This window comes from Barbus barbus (genome assembly GCF_936440315.1).
Source record: "Barbus barbus genome assembly, chromosome: 1".
Taxonomy (NCBI): Eukaryota; Metazoa; Chordata; class Actinopteri; order Cypriniformes; family Cyprinidae; genus Barbus; species Barbus barbus.
Genome location: NC_136729.1, coordinates 40,285,922 through 40,312,757, shown reverse-complemented (window position 1 = coordinate 40,312,757; position 26,836 = coordinate 40,285,922). Strand labels below are relative to the sequence as shown.

General features: G+C 36.2%; 1 protein-coding gene across 1 annotated transcript in view; it reads right to left on the bottom strand.

Moving 5' to 3' along the window:
* Window positions 1-26,836, bottom strand: part of LOC306874027 (zinc finger protein 609-like) — a gene marked incomplete at its 5' end in the record, with an annotated part of 58,398 nt that overhangs the window by 13,764 nt on the left and 17,798 nt on the right. The window contains one exon of the mRNA XM_079423691.1: window positions 2,178-2,403. Within this exon, the coding sequence (XP_079279817.1) occupies window positions 2,178-2,403 (226 nt within the window). The remainder of the gene's footprint in view (window positions 1-2,177; window positions 2,404-26,836) is intronic.

Below are 26,836 nucleotides of genomic sequence, written 5' to 3'. Positions count from 1 at the left end.
ATACATTTGAAGTATAAGTGTATGGGGAAAAACATATTTACTATTTTTACTGAGATGTCATTGTTCCTCATAACTTCTGGTTGAACATGGAAGATATTTTGGCACTTGTCGGCTCAAAGACAACAGTAATCTACTGTATAGCTCTCATATTTCACATTGTAAGGGGTGATGTTAAAAGTATCCCAGATCTAAAACTGCCATCAATAATTTAATTTGAATCTAATGCTTGTGCAGTGCTGCACATCATTAACCTTTTAAAACTTGAATACCCATTTCCAGTTCTTGGGCCTGATGTATAAACGGTGTGATAAATGCATATGTAACATATGGATAACCATTTTATGTCATAATCCATTAATGAGAGTGGTGTATTTAATTCTACATGTCCAAATTTGTGTGGCGAATGGTGTACACACATTTTAATGTCCATTTTGTGCATACGCCATCGAACTGACTCGAGCTGAATAACAACACCTTTTGTAGAACTGCTTTTATTTGATTATCTTCACATTGTTATTGATCTAAACTAGTGCTGTCAAATGATTAATCGCATCCAAAATAAACGTTTTTGTTAACATAATACATGTGTGTGCTGTATATATTTATTATGTAAATATTAATACAAACACATGCATGCATATATTTTATATATATATATATATATATATATATATATATATATTAAACATGTTTTGTTTATATATTATAAATATTTATTATAAAAAATACAATAATATAAATATATAAATGTATATACATGTAAATATTTTCAAAATATATACAGTATGTGTGTGTATTTACATAATAAACAGTACACATACATTATGTAAACAAAAACCTTTATTTGGATGCGATTAATCATTTGACATCACTAATCTAAACTAAACCAACATAGAACTGACTTGGATTAAGTAACACTTTACAGCAGAATCTGAACCGTCCGTATCCATAGCTGAGTTTCCATAATTGATTGTATAAAATGCTATAGAAATAAAAGTGACTAGACTGACTTGACTCAGGATTCTATAAAAAATAAATAAATAAATAAACGGTGTAAATGTGTGCACACTGTCCACTCCAGACAGCACATACACACTCCTTTACTTGTGTAAGCAAAGTAATGAAGCAAACAATGATTTTTTTTCCCCCCATTTAAAATACACTAATAATTCTGCCTTGAATTTGAATAAATAACAGAACATATTTTCACTTGAATAGTGATGTGCATTTGTTTCTAACTAAATCGATGGCTTAGCAAAATAGACACACTCCTCAACAAGGTGGTCAACCCATCTTGTTCCAAACACACAGACTCTAAACGGTTTTGTTTCCCCAGAACTTCAAACTGGGCCATTTTTGTTAATCTCAGTAATTGTGTTGTTCTGAAGTACCACCGTAACTGGCTGCCAATTTTCTGTCTTCTATCAGAAACACTTGCTGGAGGCTGACAAAGAGAAAACATCGTATACTGTGAATAGTATTTTGATTCAGGAATCAACAATCAGTTTCAGTTTCTGCTCATCTTAATTGGTTCCTTCATTGCTTGTTTTTTGGTTTTTTAAACTAATGAACAATTAAAATGTGCACAGAAAATAGGGTGTCAACAGTTCTAGGAATCTTTGACCTAATTCAGTTGTTTTTTTTTATAATTCTATCATGTTTTGATCTCCTTTTTATCTACTCAAACATTGTGCCAACAAAGTGACTTGCTTGTGTGCATACAAAATATGATTGACTTGTTTTTAATCATCCCACTTGGAAACTCTGTTTCTGTGTTGATTCAATGATCTCTAAGGAACAACAAACCACTGTGGCAAGTTAGTAACCAGAATTTTGTTGGAGTGAACAAGATATCCATGAGCAAAAATACAGTATTTTGAGTTAAGTCTTAACATTTAATATTTCTGCATGGACACTAATTCAAATCTATGTAAATCTGTACCAATTTTAACCTTTTCTTTAGAACCAGTCATGGCTATGTATGTATTTATTCTTTGCCCCTGTTGCTCAGATTATTGTGGTGTAATCAACATTTACAAGTCAATCAGACTGCCTCTTCCTCTTTACTGCAGTGGCTATTAGTCAGACTTTTCCACAGGTTCAATCAAAAGTCTGTCTACTGAACATTTGTGACTTCAGCTTATATCACAAGCTCTTACCACAGTATATTTTCTTACCGTCCTCAGTTTCTTGCCACACAATACCCTCCAGGTTGACGCTGGTGCCCGGCTCGCAGGGTCCCAAGCACTCTGGCTCAGTAGACAGGGCCACATCAGATGTGTTGACAGCCACCGAGCGCGTTCGCACCATAAGCTGCTCACAAGGCGAGGCGATGTCACTGTTTCCCATAGAGGCGAGAAGGTGAAGCGGCGGTGGGGCCGGGGTGGAGACCGGAGACTCCATCTAAAGAAAAACAGCAAGAGAGAGACAAAAACAAGGAAGATAAGAGCTGGTGGATCTCTGACAGGAAATAAATGACACCTGGAGAATATCTGCACATGCCCTTAAGGTGGACTCTATTATATGAAGGCTGTTACAGAGAGGACCTGACCTGCACCCTGCTGGAAGGTGGAGCTCATTAAAAGCCAGGGATGCTTTGAGCTACTTAAGCCTCACTCCAGGGAAACAGGGCCCACAGAGCATGCTCACTGACACCACATCATCTCACCGTGTGAACATGGACTTGTTTATTCAATTAAGGGCCTGTAGCTGTATGGTTAGGCGCTCTAATTGACCCTACCTGCATTCAGGGGCCACGATGGACACCAGCCAGGTAAACAAACAGAAATAGTCCAGTATGAATAGAGCATGCTGGTTCACACGGCAGCAAAAGTTCACTTGGTGGCCATCATGGTATTTTTTTATGAGGGATCAGTCTCCTACTTAAACTGTCTCTGAGGTCATGCACTATTATTATTATTTTGATAAAATCATTGGGTAAAATCAAATTATTTTTGCATTTCTTTTCGTTACCACTGATATCGCTTTTAAAGGAAAAGGAAAAGGGGTACGATAATCCTTTGATATTCAACCACGACTCATGACCAGTGCAAAGTAGGGCTGGGCTATATGAGCAAAAATTCATATCTCGGTATTTTTTGGCTGATTTGCGGTATATTTGCAGTAACCATAGGCATATGTTATGCTAAAAAAGGGTTAAAATCACATTACATTCTAACATTGTAACATTGCAATCTAAAAACAAAAATAATGCTATTAAAGCAGAAGTTAAATTTACTAAATTAAAAAAGAAAATAATAAAAAAGCACAGACTAATTGAGTAAAATGGTTTTGATTACCCCATTACAGTCACTTTACAGTTAGTGCTATCATACAAAAACACTTGCTTGTAGATATGTCTACATGTCACATTTATTGTTTATTAACTACAAATATTTCAGCAAAATGTAGGCTATATTTTAGTAAGAATTATTACGTTCCTATCACATTGCGCGTCTGTTTGGCACGCATGCGCGCGGCGGCGCTCGTTCTAAATTAAGTCTGTGAAGTTTAGCGGAGAATCTCAAAGCAGAAGGTTCATGCAATTCTGACAGCAAAATGGAAATATTACCATGGCTTTCTAACATTTACAGATGGAGAATATACCTGTGAAATGTATTTTGGAAAACAGCACATCTCAAACACATTAAACAGCGCGAGTCTCTGTCAGCAGCACACGCAGCCTTTCTGTCAGAGCCGCTTTAAACTGAAACTAAACTATAGGCTTCTATATTTTACGAGTTTTTTTAAAGCCCTTCATATAAAGTTTGTCATGTTTAGAACACACTGTTTTATGCTCTTTCTCCGCAGCAGCTCAGTCTGTGTCCTCTGCTATATTTTCAGATGCACTCGTTTCAAACTACTGTATATTGATATAGACGGTGTTGCCTTATATCATATCGCTTATAAAGAATATCAATATATCGTACAAACTCGATATACCACCCAGCCCTAATGTAAAGAACTCCAAAGTTCAATGCGAAAATGAAACTAAATTATGTAGAATGCATTTTGCAATCAGTGTTGGGTGTAACGCATTACTAAGTAATTACTGTAATTAAATTACTTATCCAATGAAAAAGTAAGGGATTATTGTTCATTTTTAGGTAATTTAATTACAGTTACTTATAAAGTCCTTGCGTTACATACTGTAAATTATTTCAACAGTTCTAAAAATTAATATTGAATTTGAAATCTAAATTTACAGTTTAAAGATAAAACTGAATGCAGCATCTTTAACCCTTTGCGCGCTGGCACGTTCACTTTTTCCTGATTCACACATTGATCAAGCACATTTAAATACTCCGATACAGATAAGACTAAAATCCATCAAATCTAAAAAGGGCCTACTTTTATTTGTGTACACTGACAATAAGAACAAAACATTTTGCTTTTGTAAAATAAACAAAACAAACAGGGTGCGCTTTCTGCTGTCTAGGTCTCCGTGAGCAACACTCTACGCATCACAAACTTAACGAATACTTGACACAGAGACATGAGAAATATGTCTATAGAAAGCTTGAAATGTCTAACGAATTCAAATTGAAAACGAATATTCTCTGATTATGTAATACGTATGAAAGCGAGGTACAGTCTTTCCCGTATCTGAAAGCTTAGTGTCTACTTTTAAATGAAAGAATTCAAATCGAAAACGAATATTCCTGATTATGTAATCCGTATGAAACTAAAGCAAGGTACAGTCTTTCCCATATATGAAGCTTGAAGTGTCTACTTTTAAATGAACAAATTCAAATCGAAAAATGAATATTCCTGATCCTGATTATGTAATCCGTATGAAACTATAGCGAGGTACAGTCTTTCCCGTATCTGAAAGCTTGAAGTGTCTACTTTTAAATGAACAAATTCAAATCGAAAACGGACATTCTCTGATTATGTAATCCTTATGAAACTAAAGCAAGATACAGTCTTTCCCGAGCTCATTATATGCAGTCACCTGAGCGCCCTCACTTAGATACAAAAAATAGATTAAAAAAAATAAAAAATTTAGGGCTGCAACAACTAATCGATAAAATCGATTATTATCGATTATGAAAATCATCGACACCGATTCTCATTATCGATTAATCGGGTCTGCCCACAGTGCACGTCCAACTTCAGCTGGTTAGTCAAATTACGGCACTGAATAATGCATTTCTATGGACAAAATGCATCTAAAAATAGTGGAGGAAACAGAATGAGATTCTGCCGGAGAAGCACGTGATCTAAGCTGCCCAAAACATGATAATTCTTTATTTTAAGCTTTAAGTTAATGCATAAGAGTAATGGCTTGCCCTGTCAGGCGCTTTGACAGATGCGTGTGCGTCCTCAGCGCAAAAACGTTAAGTTTACGGTCATATCCTTATCTATAAATGCCACAAATTCACGCGAGCATTTCCATTTTTGCATAAAGGTCCGTCCTGACAGTCTGTGTTAAGTTTAAAATACCGAATGAGCGCCGGCGCGGCGGGCGCGCGCACGCGCGTCAGACGGACAGAACACAGTAGAGAGGGAGACAATTAATAGGCTTTTCAGCGCAAACATATCCACTGTGCTGAATTATCTGTTGTTGAAAGTTAATTTAAGGTTTAAAAGTCAACATGCAGTGCGAATATTTTATGAGAGTAGGAACTTTAAAGGGATAACAGCGTGTAATTGTCTGTCTGAATATAAACATGAGACGCTCCATAACGGCCTTTTACAGGATAAAGAAATGACGAGGTGACTGTGATCAAAGTAGTTCCTGCAGAACATTACTCTTACCTGTTGGTTAACACTGAGTTTGTGTTTTTATTCGTCTTTATTATTATCTTTATTATTTTAATAGAGGTTTAAACTATACACTATAAACTATAAACTATACAATGCTTAACAAATTTATGTAAGTTTTTTAACAATGTGTTTATGTAAGGTTTGTGCCACTGCTGCTCTAAAGTAACAGTATTGGTGATAACCAAAATCATTTTTCGGCTTTCTGTACTGGTTAGTACTCCAATATGTGTAAGCTCTTTAGTAACAGTAGTAGGCTATTTTTAATGCTATAATATCATTATTGCTGTTATCTATGAAAGAAAACCAGAGCATTTATTTGAGTATTTTTTTTTCGCGATACCCAATTGCAGTCAAAAAGTACATAAACAATACCAGCAAGAATGCAAGCTGTTACGAGGCCATTTTTTATTATTATGTCCAATAAATGACAATAACATTTTTAAATTTAAACAAATTTTTGACAAATTTCTAAAATATGTTTTCTCTTTATTATGATAAGTGGTCTAATAAATTAAGCACTGTATGTTTTCATAGCATTCAGTTGTCACGTTTGTTTGAAGGACATTGGGCAGAATGTGGAATAGTGTTTTTTTTTTTGGTCAATATTTTTTTAATCCGATTAATCGATTAATCGAAAGAATAATCGGCCAACTAATCGATTATCAAAATAATCGTTAGTTGCAGCCCTAAAAAAATTAATAAATTAAAATTTTCATCATTTTTGAAAGAAGACCTGCTATAAGTAATAAGCCGGAATTTACCTCAGAAGAACAGTGCGTTCTGACGTGCGATCATTTCTGTATTCTGTGTTCTGTATTCTATTCTTACCTATAACCTCTAATCTTACCAAACTGAAATGTATTGTTTAACTTTGCTTAAGCTTTTTTTGTTATTCAGATATTTTGCAGATCATTTCTATTTGTTAACCATTTTTTATCAAAATGTTTAAGATTTACAGTTATTTTAAAGCTAAAAGGCTAAACTATTCTATGTTTGACTCAAATTGAAAGAATAAAGAGTTTAATTTATATTGGTTTATAGGGATTTTAAGATGTAGCCTAATTAGTTATTTGAAGAATTAAGTTACTTGGAGTAACTAAATTACTTTTCAGACAGAGTAATTAGTAAAGTAATTTAAATACAATACTGATGTAATTAGTAATAGTAATTAATTACTTTTTGAAAGTAACTTACCCAACACTGTTTGCAATGCAGTTTAATTCATCCTAAAATGCTATGTTATATATATATATATTTCCTCCCAAGTAAAAAACAGTGTGTTCCACTTCTATGCAATAAAAAAAAAAACACAGGCAAAGAAAAAATAATAGATGACCATGTATTTATAACCAGGGGTTCACCAACATCAGGATATGTGTGCCTGCCACCACTGGCAGGTGGAAGAGTAAACACTGGTGCAAAAACGAAAATGGAGAGAGGGGAATATTACATTATCGTAATTATATTTTTGTTTATTTCAGAAACACTAAAGTCAGGGTCCAAAATTAACAGGAGCTAGGTAGCAAATGAGAGGCTTTTGTGAGTAAATCCAACATTACATGCGAATAAAAAAATTACATGATTCAAGTCAAAAGTATACAAACCGCCTACTAAAGAAAAGATCCGCTGTCACGTGTTTTCCTCTAGGACTCCATGTGGAATATTCCTCACATGAAGTCACCAAAGATGAAGAAATCACAGTGCAAACCAAAAACTGATGCGCACTGCAGTGGGTCACAAAAGTAAATGTTTATTTGGGAAATGTAGTACTGCACAAAAAAATAAATGTTTTAAATAAATGCTGTTGTTTATAACTATTCATCTATTCATCAAAGCAGCATGAAAAAAGTATCACGGTTTCAACAAAAAATATTAAGCAGTACAATTGTTTTCAACATTTACCGTTATCAAATCAGCATATTAGAATGATTTCTGAAGCACCATGTGACACTGAAGACTGGAGTAATGGCTGCTGGAAATGTAGCTGTCTTCACAGAAATAAATTACTTTTTTATATATATATTTAAATATAGAAAAGTTATTTTGAATTGTAATATTTCACGATATTTGTATTGTATTTTTTAACATATGTTTGAGCAACCTCGGTCAATGAGACTTCTTTTAAAAGCAAAGCAAAGCAAAAAAATAAAAAATAAAAGACAACCTTAAATTTTCAAATGTTATTGTATTTTCTAAATATAAGGTCTTGAGTATCATACCGAAAATAGTATACTTAGAAATCGGTGGTGATTGAACTTCCTGTTAAAATGGTTCCTAAACCATATCTAAATGAAGGACCCTCATTACGAGGAGGAGGATCATGTGAAAAATTGTAAAGCATGTTTGAATTGTGCCTAATGACCTGTTATCACTTGTGATTGAGATGATAACAGGTTCAGAAGCTCCACGACTGTTTTTACCACCTGCATGAAACACCACACCAGCAAGAGAGGCTCATGTCATCTCAACCGCCTGCTGATTTATGATTATGCGTGACTCGCCAGAGTAGTAGCTGGTGCGCTGACACAACAGACGAGCAAACATCCAGCTGTCAGCTCTCCCAGAAAACACACAGACATGCTCAAACACACTACAGGCCGTTCAAATATACTTACAGCTCTAATATCCGCCGTACCACATTCATCAAGCGATTACCTCGCCGCTCTGCTGTACATCACCGAGCACATTCATGACTTTTAATAGTGACCAATAATGAGGAGCACATCGGCACAGACCGCCAATACTGACACATGAGCCTTTAGAATGTAAATGAAAAAAACAGTGGTTTTGATGCCAAGTGCCACAAACTAGCTATATTGCCAGTAGATCTTTGGCAGAAAACAACTGTCATGTGTATACAGAGAAGGGTAGGAAAAAATTAGACCCTTAAATGAAATAAAAAATTCCAGTTCAACTTAATATTTTCCTGTGATGAGAATTCAATGTGATTTATAAATCTTGCCCAAACGTCAGTCATTTTTGTTAAGCACAGATGCTTTTAATACTCTTGCAAAACACCAACATAGCCTAAAACAAGACAGGAGAAGTGAAAGAGACATGAAGAAAATACCCTGAAACTCTTAAAATGATGATAAAGAGCCTATTCTTTAGCAGTCGGCACACCCACGGGCCGCCCACAGTCCATTTGCTGAGCGTCTAAAGCATTTATGCTTATAAACCTGGAATATACTTTCCTGATCTTATAAGCTTTAATCTGATTGGTAGTTAGTGGTACACGGTGTGTTTTTTCAGTACACTTGGAAACAGTTAGATTTCGGAGGAAAAATGAATCACTGGATTTGCCAAAGTTTATCAAGTTTTCATATAGGTAGGCATTAAATCTTTAAAGGGTACTCTTTTTTGTTTTTAGGAGGCACTTTCAACAAGTACAAGTTCACCTGATATCGATTTAAAATAGATATCTACTTCCCATGAAACAAAGCAAACTGTGGTTGGTAGCCTCATGTTTTGGTCAGACAGTGCCTTACTGTTTAAATGGATGGTTGTTGACCAAAACAAGCTGCAATGTGAGGAAGACCGTGTCATTTAGTCAAAGATGTTTGACTACAGATCAAGATTTCTTCTCTGCATATCTGTTACCTAAACTCTGTAATTCTAAGTAGTGGTTGACTACTAAGATCTGAAATAAAAATATTTATAATGATTAAATGACAGCAATTAAGATTAAGAAATAAAACTGAAGAAATTGATGAAAATATTGGTCAAGCAGGGATATTGACCAGTAATTTCAAAATTTCCAAAACTATTAGGGTTGGATATTGACAACTACTGAATGATTAAAATGCATACATTCAATAAATCACAAAGCATCAATGGCTGATATTTAATTCTACATTACATTTTTACATATTGTGTAAAAAAAAATAAAAAAAAATTAAATTAAATATAATTAAAAAATTAATTACGAAATAAGATTATTATTTAACTATTTAATTAAAATGAAATAATAAAAAAAAAAAAAAAATTTAAAAGTGAATTTAGTTAAGAACATTATTTTCGAAAGCATGCAATGAAAATTTGCATTTTCATTGCAATTTTCATTGTTTTAAAATATATGAAGTGTTATAAAACAATTAGTGATTTAAAGACAGATTTTAAGCAAGCATTAGATGACAAAAAAAAAGTAATGATCAAAATGTAAATATACATAGAAATGAGCTTTCATAATAAAATATCCAATACAATTTGAATTGAACTTTCTAGGAAGATATTATACTAAATGCAATAAGAACACAAACTACTACAAGTGTATTAGTTCAGACTGGCCGTCTGTCACTAACTCTAAAGGCAATTCAACTTACAAAAATAAAGATAAAACTGTAACTGATAAACTATCTTTTCTCATAAAACCCTTACAATGTGAGCAACAGTCCACACCGGCAACATTCACAAACGAGAGGCCGAACTACGAGCCAGTTCCACAAGAGTGGAAGTACACTCAGGCCTGAAGAATGCAGAAGCCATGCATACTTAAGAGTTCAAAGCTCAACTCTATTTCACTCACAGAGAAACCAATAACTTCACTAAGCCAGGAAAAAGGCGAAGCGGCCACAGGAGATGAGACGAAACTTCACAGCGGTTGCCAGATGAAACAGCTTAATCTTCAGCCATCTGTGGAGATGCACTAAAAAAACAGGGTCTAAAAAGAGAATCATCCTCAGGTCCCTTATCGACATCTTTACAAACAATGAGATAAGATTATATCATCACCCTTCCAAGTAAGAGAAAACAGTGTTTCTGCATTCCTGTTTACAGCTTTTGGCTTGATAACCAACACTGCAAGACATTCAAAAGCAGGGAGCCCAAATACGTCAAAACCACAACAGCAGAGATTTATTCTTGCCTAATTAAAAAACAATAATCGCCCCTCCCCTGGATCCAGTTCACTGATGCTTAGCCTTCCGTTAGAGCTGCAAATATGGAAGTGATTTTTATAAACGATGAAGACGTTTTCCGTAGGCAGAGGAAGAGCTGCTGCAGGAGCCTGATGTCTGGCTTACTCTCCTGTTGCTATAAGGTCAGATTCTGCATTCCAAGAAGACATCCTTAGAAAAACATAATAGGGGGAATAAAACAATTGCCTTTTATGACTCCAAACACAAAACAGCAAGAATCAATCTGAGAATGATAGCAGTGCCTGGGGGTGAAACGTTGAGATGGAATCGATGGAGCCTAATAAACAGGCAATCAGTACGCACGCATGATGGGCTCTGTAAAGTCCTTGACCCATCAATCTCAACTGGAAAGCTATGGCGCTCGAATGCAATATCTCAAGCTGTTTTCCCAACTGGTTTCATTACTTTACTCCAAACTTGAGTTTGAAAAACAATCAATACGAAGAATAAAAGCAACTTGAAGACAAACAATTAGACATAAATAGGTAAATTACAATTAATTATGATTAACTGTGGTCTGTTTCTGCACGAAAGGTCAGACTGCTTTCATTTCAACATGAACAATATCCTAGATGAGTGGTTTTCAAATGCTTTGATGCCCACAAAATTGCCCCCTTGCAAAAGGACACTAGGGGTGCAACGGTACACAAATATGATGGTTCGGTACGTACCTTGTAGGGCTAGGTATTGGCAAGAATCTGGTTATCCGATACGATATGTTGCGATACAGTAAACAACGCGATATATTGGGATATTTTTTATTTTAGGAATAGGATATATTTTTAGGAAAGCTGTCATTAACACCACCATATGCAAACCTTAGCAATAAATAAATTAAAAAAAATTATTTAACCAGAACAGTGGGATCTGCATTTGCAATAATCAGTCCCTGTAACATTCAACGTTATTGAAAAATTTAAGTGCTTGCAGGATTCTTTCGTTAAATGTATGTATAAAATGTATCTTATAAAATAGACCATATATATTTTTAGACCCTGCTTTAAAGGTTTGCAGTTTAAGTTTACAATTGTAATATACAATGTCATAACATTTTGATCTGACCAAAACATTACATCTGCTTAGTGTCAATAAAAAATAAAGTGTTTGCAGGATTCCTAAAGAAAACAAAACAACTGTAAAACAATAAAATAAATACAGATTTGAACATTTTCAGAACCTTTCTACTTGGATTTCACAGGTTTTTCAGTTTGTATTTATGTTCTGCGTGCAATCGCCGAGACCGCGACGTGAGCAATCAAAATATTGCCAAACAAAATATTGTGATACACACGTGTATCGATATTTTCGTACACCCCTAGTACCTTGGTTTTGACGTCACGGTTCGATGTGATTTCTATACAGCAAATTTTTAAAAACTAAATTTTTTTCAAATTATTATTAGCCAGTGGTTTATTGAACAAGTTGCCCTTTCAAAAACAAAACAAAAATGTACCTCAGCTTAAGGGAGCTCTTTAACATTACTAAGGTTACAATTAACAAGTCTAAACTTAAATTTAATTACTATTTATTTTGCAATGCAGTTTTTAAATTAACTTCTAAATTATAAAATTTCTATTTGTTGCTGAAATATAGGCTATTCATTTATAGGCTACAGTGGCTGTCATAACTTTTTCACAACAGATTCATTTAAACATAGGCTACATTAAGACATCACTAACAGGTAAAGTTCTCATTCCTCTAGCAAATAACGAGCTGTAGACACTGTTGACTTGCCTGAGGTAGGCTAAATGAAATGCTGTGAGACATTCTGTTTACAAGCTGTTTTATTGACATCTTTCCGCGGTTGAAACACTGGTTGAGCAATTACATGAGATGTTCATTCATGTTTATTAGAGTTAAAAGTGATAGTAAAGAGAAAGGAATGATCATGTTCACTCACGCTCCGCACTGCCATCAGGACTGACCCCATTTACACAACACACGTCTGCAGCGAGTTACAGCCGCAACATTTTTTATTTTTTTTAAACGGCCCAGAAGTGGCTCTCCAATGCATTATACAGCGATCTGAAACAACACAAAGACTGTCAAAATGCCATTTATAGTTTTAATTTCCTGGGAAAAAAATGACAACTTGAAAGATGAATTTTCGAGAAGGGTCTGGCTGCAGACTTGCATTTGCACTCTCAGACACTTGCGCTTCCGCGGGTGACGTCACTTGCAGTCTTTTTAATTTTTTTATTTTGTTCTATTTATTGATTATTTTTTGTTTGAATCGCTCAACATTTTACAACAGTAGCTAGGTGGTGAAGACAAGAAAAAAAACAATTACAACGTCACTAGCACTCTCCGCTACCTGTGACGTCACTTGCATTCGACATGAATCGTGTACGTTGCAAATGGAGAGAAGACACTGTGGTGGTTAAACTATTAAAACTAATGTAGTACAATAACGAACAGGGTCCTGCAAATCATCTGTAGGAGAAAAAGACAAGTCCTGCAAATCCGTGGCAGAACAGCAGAATATGAACGAAATGCGCAAAATTTCTCGTTAAGCGTTTTCCTCCTGCAGAAAACCATAAACACTTAATATGGCTTAATGTATTAAGATAGTGCTATTAAAATATTAAAATCAATATACAGTTTATTAATATAATGAATATGTACATAGTATTTTCCTCTTATAATGCAAAACATGGGACAATGTAGCATAATGGACTAAGATTATAAAGAGCAAACTCAATATGCTCTTCATCATTATTAAAATATACATAACTAATGTACAGGCAGGTGAACACAGATTAAACAACACGCAAAGTTTCACATTATTTATTTATTTTTTTCCAAATAGAATAAGCGGTCTACACATTGTCTTTGTCCATTAAGCTATATTACGTGTTGTATTTAAAATGATTCTCTATGGAAAACGTTTAACATGCAATTTAACGCATTGCGTACTTTTAATATCACTTAATGCATTTCATAATGCACGTTCAGATCTGCTGGTCTGTATCTTTGTGTCAACAAGACTTACAGGCTTATGAATTGTCTTTATCATCTTCGTCAAAGACTACAGAACACCCTTAAGTCCCTTATTATTATATTAAATTTAGTTCATTATGCCACATTAAGAGTTTTGCTTTATGGGAGGACAAGTTCAAATTTGCATATTGTGTTCATGGCCGTCTGCTTGCAGGACCCTGTTTGTTATTGTACTACATTAGTTTTAATAGTTTAACCCCCACAGCGTCTTGTCTCCACTGGCAACGCACATGATTTGTGTCGAATGCAAGTGACGTCACAGGTAGCAGAGAGTGCAAGCGGCGATTGCAAGTGACATTGTAATTTAGTTGATTTTTTCTCGTCTTCACCACCTAGCTACTGTTGTAAAATGTTGAGCGATTGAAACAAAAAATAATCAATAAATAGAACAAAATAAAAAGAACTGAAAGTGACGTCACCAGCGGAAGCGCAAGTGTCTGAGAGTGCAAATGCAAGTCTGCAGCCAGACCCTATTGGAATTTTCACTACTGCAGTGGTTAAAACAATTCGGTATTTGTTCGGTACACATGAGTACCGAACCGAAAGACCCATACTGAAAATTTTCTGTGCGAATACATGTACCGTTACACCCCTAAAGGACACCCTTATTAAAATACTAAATTTGGCTATATAATTTTATGCACGAAAACCCATTAATACCGTGATAAAAATATCAAGTATTATATTATATATAAAAAATTATATTAGTTTATTGTTTCTACAATTAAATGATTGACTTTGATATTGTCAGTAGAAATAAAAAATTACAAATCAACCTCATGATTTCTGGCCAGTATTTACAAAGCAGAATGTAGTAGTAATAAAGTTGATGAATTATTATGAATCATCATATGATATCTTGAATTATCTGGCAAAGAGGAATCATTCTGACAAGCTCAGGAAAAAATTATCTTCCAGTGATCCTGCTTCAGTGTGGATAGGAATGAAGGATATCACCAGTTACAAGTCACCATCCCCCAGTACTGAATCAACACCTGGCAGATGACTTGAACGAGTTCTTTTGTCGTTTTGAAAGGTCACCCCACACCCGCCCTGAACACCTCTCCACACAACCATTCACACCTCCAGCAACCCCTCTCTCCCCCACACCTACGATTCAAATCAGCGAAAAAGATGTGTGCCAGGTCTTCAGGAAAAACAAAAGAAGGAAAGCACCAGGCCCAGACGGTGTGTCACCAGCCTGCCTAAAAACCTGTGCTGATCTGATTCAACAGATCACTGGAGCTGTGTGAAGTCCCCTCACGCTTCAAACGCTCCACCATCATCCCCGTCCCAAAGAAAACCAAAATTACTGGACTTAATGACTACAGACCTGTGGCCCTAACGTCTGTAGCCATGAAATCATTTGAAAGACTATTTTTGGCTTATCTGAAGGACATCACTGGACCCTTACTGGACCCCCTGCAGTTTGCCTACAGAGCAAACAGGTCTGTGGATGATGCAGTCAACATGGGACTGCACTTCACACTGCAGCATCTGGACAGACCAGGGACTTATGTGAGGATCCTGTTTGTGGACTTCAGCTCCGCTTTTAAAACCATCATCACGGAAACCCTTCAAAATAAACTAACTCAGCTCTCCGTCCCCACCTCCGTCTATCAGTGGATCAACAGCTTCCTGACAGACAGACAGCAGTTAGTAAAGCTTGGTAAATTCACATCCAGCACTCGAACCATCAGCACTGGAGCTCCTCAGGGCTGCGTACTCTCTCCACTGCTCTTCTCCCTCTACACCAACGACTGCACATCTAAAGACCCCTCTGTCAAGCTCCTGAAGTTTGCAGACGACACCACACTGATCGGCCTCATCCAGGACGGTGACGAGTCTGCTTACAGACAGGAGGTTAAGGAGCTGGCTGTCTGGTGCAGTCTTAACAACCTGGAGCTTAACACGCTCAAAACTGTGGAGATGATAGTGGACTTCAGGAGAAACCCCCCTGCACTCCCCCCACTCACCATCATGAACAGCACTGTGACTGCAGTGGAGTCATTCAGATTCCTGGGCACCACCATCTCCCAGGACCTGAAGTGGGATATTCACATAGACTCCATTGTCAGGAAGGCCCAGCAGAGGTTGTACTTTCTTTGCCAGCTGAGGAAGTTCAACCTGCCACAGGAGCTGCTGAAACAGTTCTACTCCACCATCATTGAATCCATCCTCTGCACTTCAATAACTGTCTGGTTCAGCTCAGCTACCAAATCTGACCTCAGAAGACTACGGAGGGTAGTCTGGACTGCTGAGCAAATCATTGGTACAACCCTCCCCACTCTCCAAGAACTGTACTTATCCAGAGTGAGCAAAAGGGCTGGTAAAATCACTCTGGACCCCTCACATCCAGCACACTCCCTCTTTGAACTGTTACCGTCTGGTCAACGCTACAGAGCTCTGTGCACCAGAACGACCAGACACAGGAACAGTTTCTTCCCTCAGGCTATCCATCTCATGAACACTCAACAATAAACGTGGAACACGCAACTAATACATTATCCATTCACCACACTCATTACTTTTATCTTTATTTTCTCATTTCTAATTTGCACATACTTGGCCTGTACATACATAGTTGTCTATATTATATATTGTGTTTTTGCTGCTTTGTACATTGCCTTTTGGTTAATTGTTTTTATTCTTTTATTATCTGTGTCCTGTCGCTGTCTTTCTGTTGCACTGTGGAGCTTCTGTCACTACAACAAATTCCTTGTATGTGTAAACATACTTGGCCAATAAAGCTCATTCTGATTCTGAATGTTTGTATATAAAAAAAAAAATTAATATATCAAGTTCACATAACTTCAGTCCTAATAATAAATTTAAAAAAGTTTTAAAATACACTCCCTATTACCAGTTTTTTCTTCAGAATCTGGTACCAATTGGTTGCAGTAAATGTCCTCTCAAGTGGGTTTTCCACAGCATGAAGACCAGTGTTTTCCAAAATTGGGTGAGCATCAAAGGTTCCCATCTACACATTACGCTAAACAGCTTTCACACAGACCAAAAAACAAACCCTGATGTCAAACAGACTCTAGTGTGAAACTCCCCTGCACAAAAACATGAAGCAAAGAGTCAGTTAAACCAAACCACAGCTGAATTCAACTGCTCTTCTGATAGCAGCTGGACTGGGGCTCTAAGGCAGTAATCTGCCAGCTTTACTTAACTGCTTCTGCGCTTTCCAAGATAACAGATGACCTACGCTGATCAACTGAGCTTAAGCTTCTTTCAAACACTAAAACAGTATGTTGTCCATCAGCATACCTTCATATGTCCTTTTGGTTCTCTGAATTTGATGACGAGATAAATGCTTTTAAACTTGAAGGCTGGTGGTTTAAAAACAGACATGGTTCTAGGAAGTAAAGGAAAATTATTTCCTGGACAATGTAAATAGTTTTTAATCTCTATAAAAGATCAAACTTGCAAGCAAGAAAAAAGGGGGACTAGATCTACACAAAAGACTAGACTGAGTGCAAAATGAATTGAACATAGTGGTTTTTAAGGTATGTCAGATTCAATGCTTATGCAAGATGTGACATAACAGCTAATGCATAAAAATGCATCTGAATAAAACAAAATTATGCCAAAATAAAACAAGACAACTACTACCACAAACAGCCACGGTGAGCATTTCCTTGCACTACACCTTCTAGCACTGAAAATGTGGTTGGATGGTGGACTGGCTTCTGCACAGCTGGTGGTTTGAGCGCCATTCTTTCAACATGGGTCGGTCGTGTCTGCCCATCCCCCATCCTGCCTCAATTTGGCCTCCTCCATGCAGCTGGTTATCTTGGGCTCATGCCCAGTATTGTTTACGGGCCTGTGGGAGGCTGGAGGGGAAGAGGGAAGGCCCCTGAGCTGAGCGAGAGTGGCGACCTGCATTCCTCATAGCTGCTGCCGGAGAAAATGGATGCCTGAGAGAGGAACGCCAGCAGCAAAAAGGAAAGGCTTCACAGAAGCACTGCAGATGAATCTGCACTCGTGGAAAAATTCACCTTTGGAATTTCAAACTGATTTCTGTTATAAGATCAAGATAAATCATTACAGATAATGATTTTTTTTTTGGAACATGACTCAAAGGGGTTTTCACAGAAAGCGATTAAATCACCAGCTAGAGGTTGACAAGTTGCTTTACTCTTGGTTGCTACTAGCGGTTTCTGCTCAACTGCTGTTGCATGAAGTTCAAAGTCTACATTCCCATTGGTGTGCATTTATGTAAAGCTGAATTTGTTTCATCTTTGCTTCATTACCAACATTCACTGTCATTCATGCTGCTTCAAATCACTAAAAACGTTGAAAAGAAAATATTTTTACAAAGTATTTTTACAAGAAAACACTACTTCAGTCTTTCTACTTAAGAATTTAATGCGTAATTCATTGTTACTTGCTGTTTCTTTGTAATTAATTGCACAATTTACTATCAATTTCTAGGGCTGTGACGGTGGCAGATTTTTACCACCACGGTGGTAATGGACCAACTAATCGATTAAAAAATATGATCTAATCAATCACACATTTTTCTGAAATTAATCACGATTAATCCCACCTAGCATTAAAGTTTTTAAATATACTTTTATATTGCAATAATTTCATATTCAATCTTCAAATTAATGTACAAACAACATATTTTTAATATTTATTTAATGGCATCTTTTTTATGACTGAAGGCCGGTATCACTGATACCAACTAATATTGTTTTCCCTATAAAACATTTTCCCCTAATATTTAACCATTGATTATAACCATTAAACATTACATTATAATTAAGAGCTATCAATTTTATTAGACTTTAAAAATAACTTCTAATTTAAGTGAACTTAAAACAATCTTCACATAAACCCATTATAATAAATGTTATATTTAGTTAGGCTAAAGCACTCTGCGCTGAACTTGAGTGCTTCTTACTGGATTTCACAGCGTTGTTTAGCGCGTGATCGCGACTGGTCGCTGTAATAAACGCATACGCTGTAAGCTCGCGCTGCGCTGTTTTCTTTTGAGGCAAGCGGATAAAAGGCCAGTGTGGCGCGCAGTTCAAACGAGTACCGCTATTTTGTTCCGCTTTTGACAAGTTTGGCGTTTAACATATCTATCATGCACAACAGTGACAACGACTATCAGTTAGACAAAATGTCTTTTACCCAGTGTGTTTGAGTTTGTTAAACCCCGCGCTGCAAACACCTCTTAAGCACACAGAATAATGCAAGTGGGAATTTTGAATTGTTTATTTATTTTTGTAATCGCGGCTTTGAACGATTATGTAATCGTGATATCCATAATCGTAATCGCGATTAGAAATTTGATTAATTCTGCGGCCCTAACTTCTTGACACGAAAAAAAACGGACAGAAACAGCAGTTATGAGTGGGGTGGCCAACCCTATGCTCCGCCCCTGCGTTAACGGCGTTACATAATTTTAACGCATTAAACTGAAAAAAATGTATCGGTGATAATCAGTGATGCTGTCTACACTGGATGCGGCGCAATACATGACAAATCCCTCACAGTAAACGGCCTCATCCTATTTATGATGTACTGACACAAAGTTCAAATGTCCTGTGTAGACAAACTCAACTTGTTGTGTTGCGACGCGACACGGTTCACTGTTCCGCCACCAAGCAAGCGGGCGCATTAACTCCTTGTCTGCATGCGCTCTCTGTGAAATAGGAATTGCAGCATATGTTGCTACATTTCTTGTTAGCATCTTCCATTTACCGCTGTCTCGTTCATATTTGGCCAGTTTGGAGAAAGCCTCACCAATACAAACCTGACCAGCCGGCCATTTGCGATCACGTGAACTTGAAGACAATTGTACAAACGTGGATGGGTGACATGAAATGTTTCCAGATCGGCGATGTATTTGGTTTCCCAACAAGGTCCATTGCTCAAGACAAAATAAATTTGCTGAATGCAGAATAAACTGTATTTTCCTGCGCTCAAACCTGTCAATCTAAAGGAAACGCTGTGTATGGTGTTTGAGGTAATTTGTGAATTCCCATAGATTTATAGTCTAAATAAAAAAATTTGCAACTGTTACTATTATTACACTTGTATACAAAACTTTGTATTATGCTTGTTATAGAGTGTGACACATCACGTCCAATACCGCCGGTGGCAATAGACAACCACGGTGGCAACCGATCACTGTGGTGATGCGGTTGTCACGGCGACCGTTCAAGATTCAAGACCGTCACAGCCCTAACAATTTTTGAGTGAAAACTGTTTAAAACATTTTGGACAATGACTTTCAGCCAATGTCAGTGTGAACATCTTTACATTTAAGATCATGTTTCCACCAACAGGAACACGCCCAGATTTTATTGCTGTCAAATCTGTATTGAGAAAGCATAATACTAAAGTGTCCACATACTATGGAACAGGCAAGTGAATCACTAGGTAATTTTTACGTCAGTTTGGACATTTTCTAATCCTAAAAAAAAATACATTTTGATTTTTTTACTTATTTTTTTCTCAAATTTTGTACAGACTCATACAACCCTTTTGGAGCTCCCTTGCAGGTCCCTAAGTCCCAGTTGAAAATCTCTGATTTTTGACTACCTTCTTCATTAATTGAAATGTATGAAATCTGCATTAATACATAAATAAAAATATTAATACAAAAAGGCTGAGGATTAGTTTCTGAAAGCACTGCAGTTCATTCTGTGTCTGATGATGATATCAGGACTGTTAGAATAACAGGAAGCACACATGCTTTACGATCTTGTCATCTAGTGACAATGTTTTCTGTGAACAAAAATTCAGCTTGCTTGTTCCAGACACAGGAGATCCAGCTAATTTCACGATGCTTTGAGTGCTCTGTCAAACCACATCTTGCTTTCTTTTCTTAAATGCAAAAAGAGTGGCTGGAAAACCAAAAAAAAAAAAAAAGATCCAGATGTCAAGCCAAGCACTAATAATATGCAACAGATCAGAGAGTGAGAGTGATAAAGAGTAAAACAGACGTGGAGGAGGGGGTAGCAGAGCAAATTCTTTCCCCTCCTCCATATTACCACCTCCTGGTGCAACTAGTCATTCACTTACAACAGTGTCTATTACAATAATAATCCACATTCTTGTCAAGGTCACCCTCCCTGGAAAAGGCTGATTTGAGAGGAAATCAGCTCAGAAACACAGCCACTTTAAACACTCTGCTTCGTCATACACTTTTTCACAACAAATGCAAAAGTGCAACACGACTCGGTGCTGGGTGCCAAAATCAACATCCAGCGCTCCAGCAACATGAACTACAACTTTGGCCCACAATCCTGGAGAAAAACAAGTCTATTTATAAATCATTTTCCCAAATGCCCATTATGATCCTTTTACGTTTGTTATCCTTTATTAAGTCACATTAAAACAGTCTTTTTACAACATAATCTTAATTTATTTTTGTTGGTCCTTAAATGATTTTTAAACTTTAATCTTCAACTATAAAATATCACTAATATCACTAAATATCACTATAAAACCACTTAATATACTGTGTAAATTATATGTTTTCAAAAACTATGCCACAGTCATTGCCACGCATAATTTCCACCACAAACAACTTTGCCACCAGTTTTTAGTAAAGCTTGTCTACTTTTTCAGTATATGACAGTTTATCTTTATTGTATGTCATTTACAATCAAGCTGTGATTTAATCTAATTATGAGATTTGTGTTTAAAGATACATAAAACGCTAAAAATAAAGGTTCTTTAAATGGCATCTATGGCTCCATGATGAACTTTAACACCTGTGGAATCTTTCCATTGCACCAAAAGTTCTTTATAGTGGAAAAGGTTCTTTAGATTTTTTAAATGCTCTTCACACAAAGAAAAACATGGTTCTTTTAAGACCTGTTCACTTATACCCCTTTTCCACCAAGGCAGTTCCAGTGCTGGTTCGGAGCCAGAGCCTAGTTTCAAACCGGTTCTTTGTTTTTCGACACCCAAAACACCAGCTTTGCAAAGCAAAGCACTGTGCTTTAGTGTGTTGTGTGCCGATCGATAGATCGGTCTGCGTGGAGCTGATGCACCTCGAACAAGCCTGTTGTGCCGCGCTAGTGAACCGAAACATGAAACTTATTGTGACCTAAGACCTGGCTCTGTATTGGCTCTCTAGCCTGTGGAAAAGCAACCGGTTCTTAAAGGGCTCGCCAGTCGAACCAACTAAGAACCGGCTATAGGACTGGCTCTGAACTAGCACCTGGTTACAGCTGGTGGAAAGGGGGTATTAAAGGTTCTTTGGGGAACCTAAAATGATTCTTCCATGGCACTCCAAAAGATTTTCAGATAAAAAAATAAAAAATTCTGTTAATTTCATGAGCTCAGATCTCAAGAGTTTTGATGAGATTGAACTAAAACAAGTCAAAAAATTATTTAAGAACTGGAATTGTCCCTAAAATACACAGAATAAACATCTTATTACAAATTCCCAGTGTACAATAGTGCACAATGACAGAACCAAAACAATGTTTTATATACCCACTTACAAGACAAGTTGTTTTTCATGCTGCTAGATTTCCCTGGGGAACCACAAGCCAACTATTTATGGAAGTAATGCATTCTGCTGCTTCCTCTAAACAGAGGAAAGACTCTATGTGGGTGGTACTCCGTCTAACAGATACAACATATATACAGACCCATGGGAGGAATAGCTTTTTCACGATTCTCTGACCCCTGAGCTGAACTTGGGTCTAGTAAACTGAACAAAAGATGTTGACTGGTGACTACAATAGGAAAAACATCTACCCACAAACCTTTATTCTGAGCTGGTTATCAAGGCACTATTATAAATGTCACGCAAAACAGCTCGAGTTGAGAAGATTCATTTTTTTACTACATCTTTGTTGGGATTTTGTACTTTAGGCAATGGTTCTCACATAATAGTGCAGAAATTTGCTGAAGGGTGACTTGAAATTTGATAAATGATACTAAAGCTGAAACTGCTGGAGCGCTGTTGTGAATGACAGCCTCTCCATTAATAACAGTACCAAAATAAACCAAAACATTTAGCATACTTAGAAGAATGTCAGAATGTTTAAGGTTGTCAATTTAACACAATTTGGTAGTAATATTATAGTGCAGCTAGAGAATAAAACAAGAGGGTTTGCAACTTGAAACTTCTGATATTTTTGATGAATTCCGAGAGCTCTCTTAACCTCCCATAGAAAGCAAGGATCCTAACACGATCAAGGCTCAGAAACATACCAAGGAGATCGTTAAAATAATCCATGTGACATCGGTGGTTCAACCGTAATTTTACGAAGCTACGAGAATAATTTTTGTGTGCAAAGAAAACAAAAATAACGACTTTATTCAACAATTAGTCTCCTCCGCGTCACCCTATAACACCATTTTGGAGAGTATTACATACGTAAACAACATATGCAACGTATGTATACAGATACGCTGTTTACATTCAGATCAAAGAGCTCTCGGAATGCATCAAAAATATCTCAATTTGTGTTCCAAAGATGAACGAAGATCTTACAGGTTTGGAATCACATGAGGGTGAGCAATTAATGGTGAATTTTCCCTTTAAGTTAAATTATACATAACATTTGATTTATAAAAGGTTTATCAAGCCTTACTGCAATTAATATTTTTTAAGCTTTTAATTACTTACTTTACTTTTCTTGTAACAGAGTTCCAATTAAATTCTCTGTGGCACAATCCAGTCTGCAGCATATCAATAATAAAATACAATAAAATAACAAATATATTAGTATAAAAATAAAGAAATCCGAAGTCTAATCACAGTATTCACGGACAGCATTAAGAGAAGCTATTTCTCAGTCTGTTTGTATGAGATTGTATTGTCTCCCAGAATGATGAAGGTCAAACAGAGGATATCCAGGGTGAGTAGCATCTCAGATAATTCATATTTTAATTCTTAATTTAGGCTTAGTTTCTGAAATGACTCAGAAGTTTTTGGATCTCAATATCTACTGCACTAGATATACTGTACACTGAAATCCCTTTTTTAGTTTTAAACTGTAAAACACAGTTATCACATGACCTACAATTTGTTATGCTCCCATAGTGATGAAAACAGAGCAAAGTTTCACTACAGGAGGCAACTCCCACAGAGATCACATCTCGTGATATGATCTGTGAAAAACCCCAGCCATCCACTGAAGGTGAAACTTAAGATTTCACTGAATGAAACTTTACCACACACTCTTTTGCATTTGCTACTGAAGTTTAGAGACATCCACATTGCATTCTAAATTACAGCTGCTAAGAAATATTGCCAAGTCAAAGTACAAGCAAAGGCCAAGCTAAATTTTGGTCTCCTAGTTAGTCTACGTTATTATCTAGAGGCAGCATCTTTAACACTGGACTATACTACGATGGTCACCATTATAATGCACATCCAGTGAAATAGTGAGGTCAGGTTTCTATGGCTCTCCTGAAGCAGCAGCCAATCAAACGGGGCATGTAGTTTATAGACTGTACAGCTGTTTCTGATAAAGTGACTGTCAGGTCGACAGCTATATAGAACCACTTCACCATTTTTTTTTCAGTTTAAACGCCTGAATCCTGCTACCTTACCAATCAGATTCCGAAATTCCTTGGTGTTGTGGTACACGTGTACATATGCCTTATGAATATGCATGTTTATTCATCAGAACTAGTCAGTGGAGGAGACTCAATATTTGCTAAATATTTCTTCTGATATTTTTAGACATGTAAAGGCAAAAATCAAATAAAAATGCATGCAACCAAATGTGTAAATCTGACTGCTAAGTACTACAATCAAATCAAAGCTTTTAGAATCTGAAATCTGGCTTTTCATAAAAGGTGTTAAAATGGATTTTCAAAATAGACTGCTAAAATAAAATTCAAATACATTCATTCAAAATGTGTTTAAAAAGTTCAATAATATGCACAAACTGTATGCAGCTTCACAGGGACTTCAAGTTCAATCAAACTATATTTTAAGTTTATGAAAATTGCCAAAAAATACATACAATATGTTCAATAATTTCTAAAAACCTGTGTACTACAGCCGAGCATCTTGTGATGAGGATGAGCATAAGGAGAAGTCATTAACAATCATTAGAAATTCAGCGTTTAGTCTCAAAACAAGCCATTCATGTCATCTCCTCTAATCAATAAGAGCAGTTATTGGCATGAGAACGGTTCCTCTATAATAAAGCACCACACACGTTTAAGATCAATATTTTTATCAGTATCATCTGTACTATCATTGCTCTTTTGGATTAAACCCTTTTAAGGGGCCCTATCAACATGTGAAATTCAATAAAAAACAAGCTAATACATTTAAAAGGACAGTTCACCCAAAAAGAAAAACTATTTCATTATTGCCATGTGTTTTTCTTTTCTTCCATGGAACATATGTAAGAAAATGGGCATTCTGCTAAATAACTGTTTTGTTTTCCACCCAGAGAGAAATAAAATGGGTTAAATAAGGTAACTTAAACATCAATCATGATACCACACATCAAATCCGAGAAGGTCGCAGTAGAGGGATGCAATTAACACTGAAAACACTGTGCAGACTTACACCTTTAAAGACCAAGGGGAAGGGCAAGTGATTCATTAATAACTACTGCAGTAATCAGTGTAACCTTCTGTACAGAAACTCACAACATCAGGAAAAACACACTGCTACTAAGCATATTAAAACATCATCAATCAGCTGCAGTCAGGTACAACATTGTGACTAACCAGTCGAACATGATTTACATACAAAATATATTTATCAGTACGTATGCATCATTACAGCTGGTTACAGATTGACACCGCAGATAAAATGGCACAAAACTGGTTCTGGCCAGACGCTGTAAACTCAATGAGCATGTCCTCTAATTTCACCTCATTTGATTGGATATTTATTGACTTATGGTGAAGCCAAGCTCACAGTTTTGGAGTAAAGCCCACAACTGTTAGCAGTACAGCCATGGTCGGAGTGCTCTGCTGAGCTTTTATAGTCGTGAGGGAAAAACAAACGCAGACATCTCTGTGTTAGTCTCAAGTTAGACCCTTTTATTAGCCCATCATAATTACTGTAAAGCTGTATGCGTTTTTTTCTTCTGCTACATTCAGAATTTAGCCAGATTTAGTGCCAAAACAACCAGATTTGCAACAAAATCTAAAAAATCTGTCGCCACACGAGGAAAATTTCACGATACTTCATTTACAAATTTCACTTCTTGCAAATATTAATATAAAATTAGCTAATTAATTTATCCACAACAAATGCAACCTTCAAGTATTTCTTGGTAGAGCAAATGTTGCACTGTTTTTCCAAGTAATTATTCATGTAAACAAAAATTAAGACAAGCGATTGCTTTTTTAGTACCAGCCCTTTAAAATTCACTGCTTTGAATATAACACAGAAGTATGGATTACACTTATCATGCATTATTGTTCATTTGAAACCCTGTATGGAAAAGAGCAGCTAGAACATTCAGCTAAATAACTCCGTTAATGTTCCATAGAAAATGGATAGTAAAATGGGTTTGGAACGACTAAATTTGCTTTCAATTATTTTGTCTGTTTTCAAAAATGTCTATATTTAAAGTAGACATATAGCAGTATCAAATTTTCATGTTGCGATTAATTGCTAATGCTTTTATCGCGGTATATGGTATTATCATGATATTGAAATTTAGTTGCAAAAAAGTGTTTTAATAATACAGTATAACAGGTTTAATAACTTTTTTCTTATAACAAAAAGAACTGAGCATTTAAATGTATTCAAAAAAATCGGAATCATTTGTAATAAATAATTATTCACAATATATTGAAGTGCCCACGATAACAATATCGTGCATGTTCATTATCGTGATTACAGAATACCGGCACATGTCTAATTTAAAGCTGCATTGTGAAACCCAATTTTTCACTAAGCAACAACTTCAAAAGCAATGTTTATTAATTAGATTAGATTAGATTAGATTCAACTTTATTGTCATTGCACATGTAAGGTACAGGGCAACGAAATGCAGTTAGCATCTAACCAGAAGTGCAATAAGCAGAGGTACAGGATATACAGTGTCTACAATAGTTACATATGTACAGAATATACAGATAAGGCAGTAGTACTATGGACATAATTTACAAATTTTTAAATACTATCAGTATGATATACAGATGGGTGATATGAACATACTATACAGATGGATTGTACA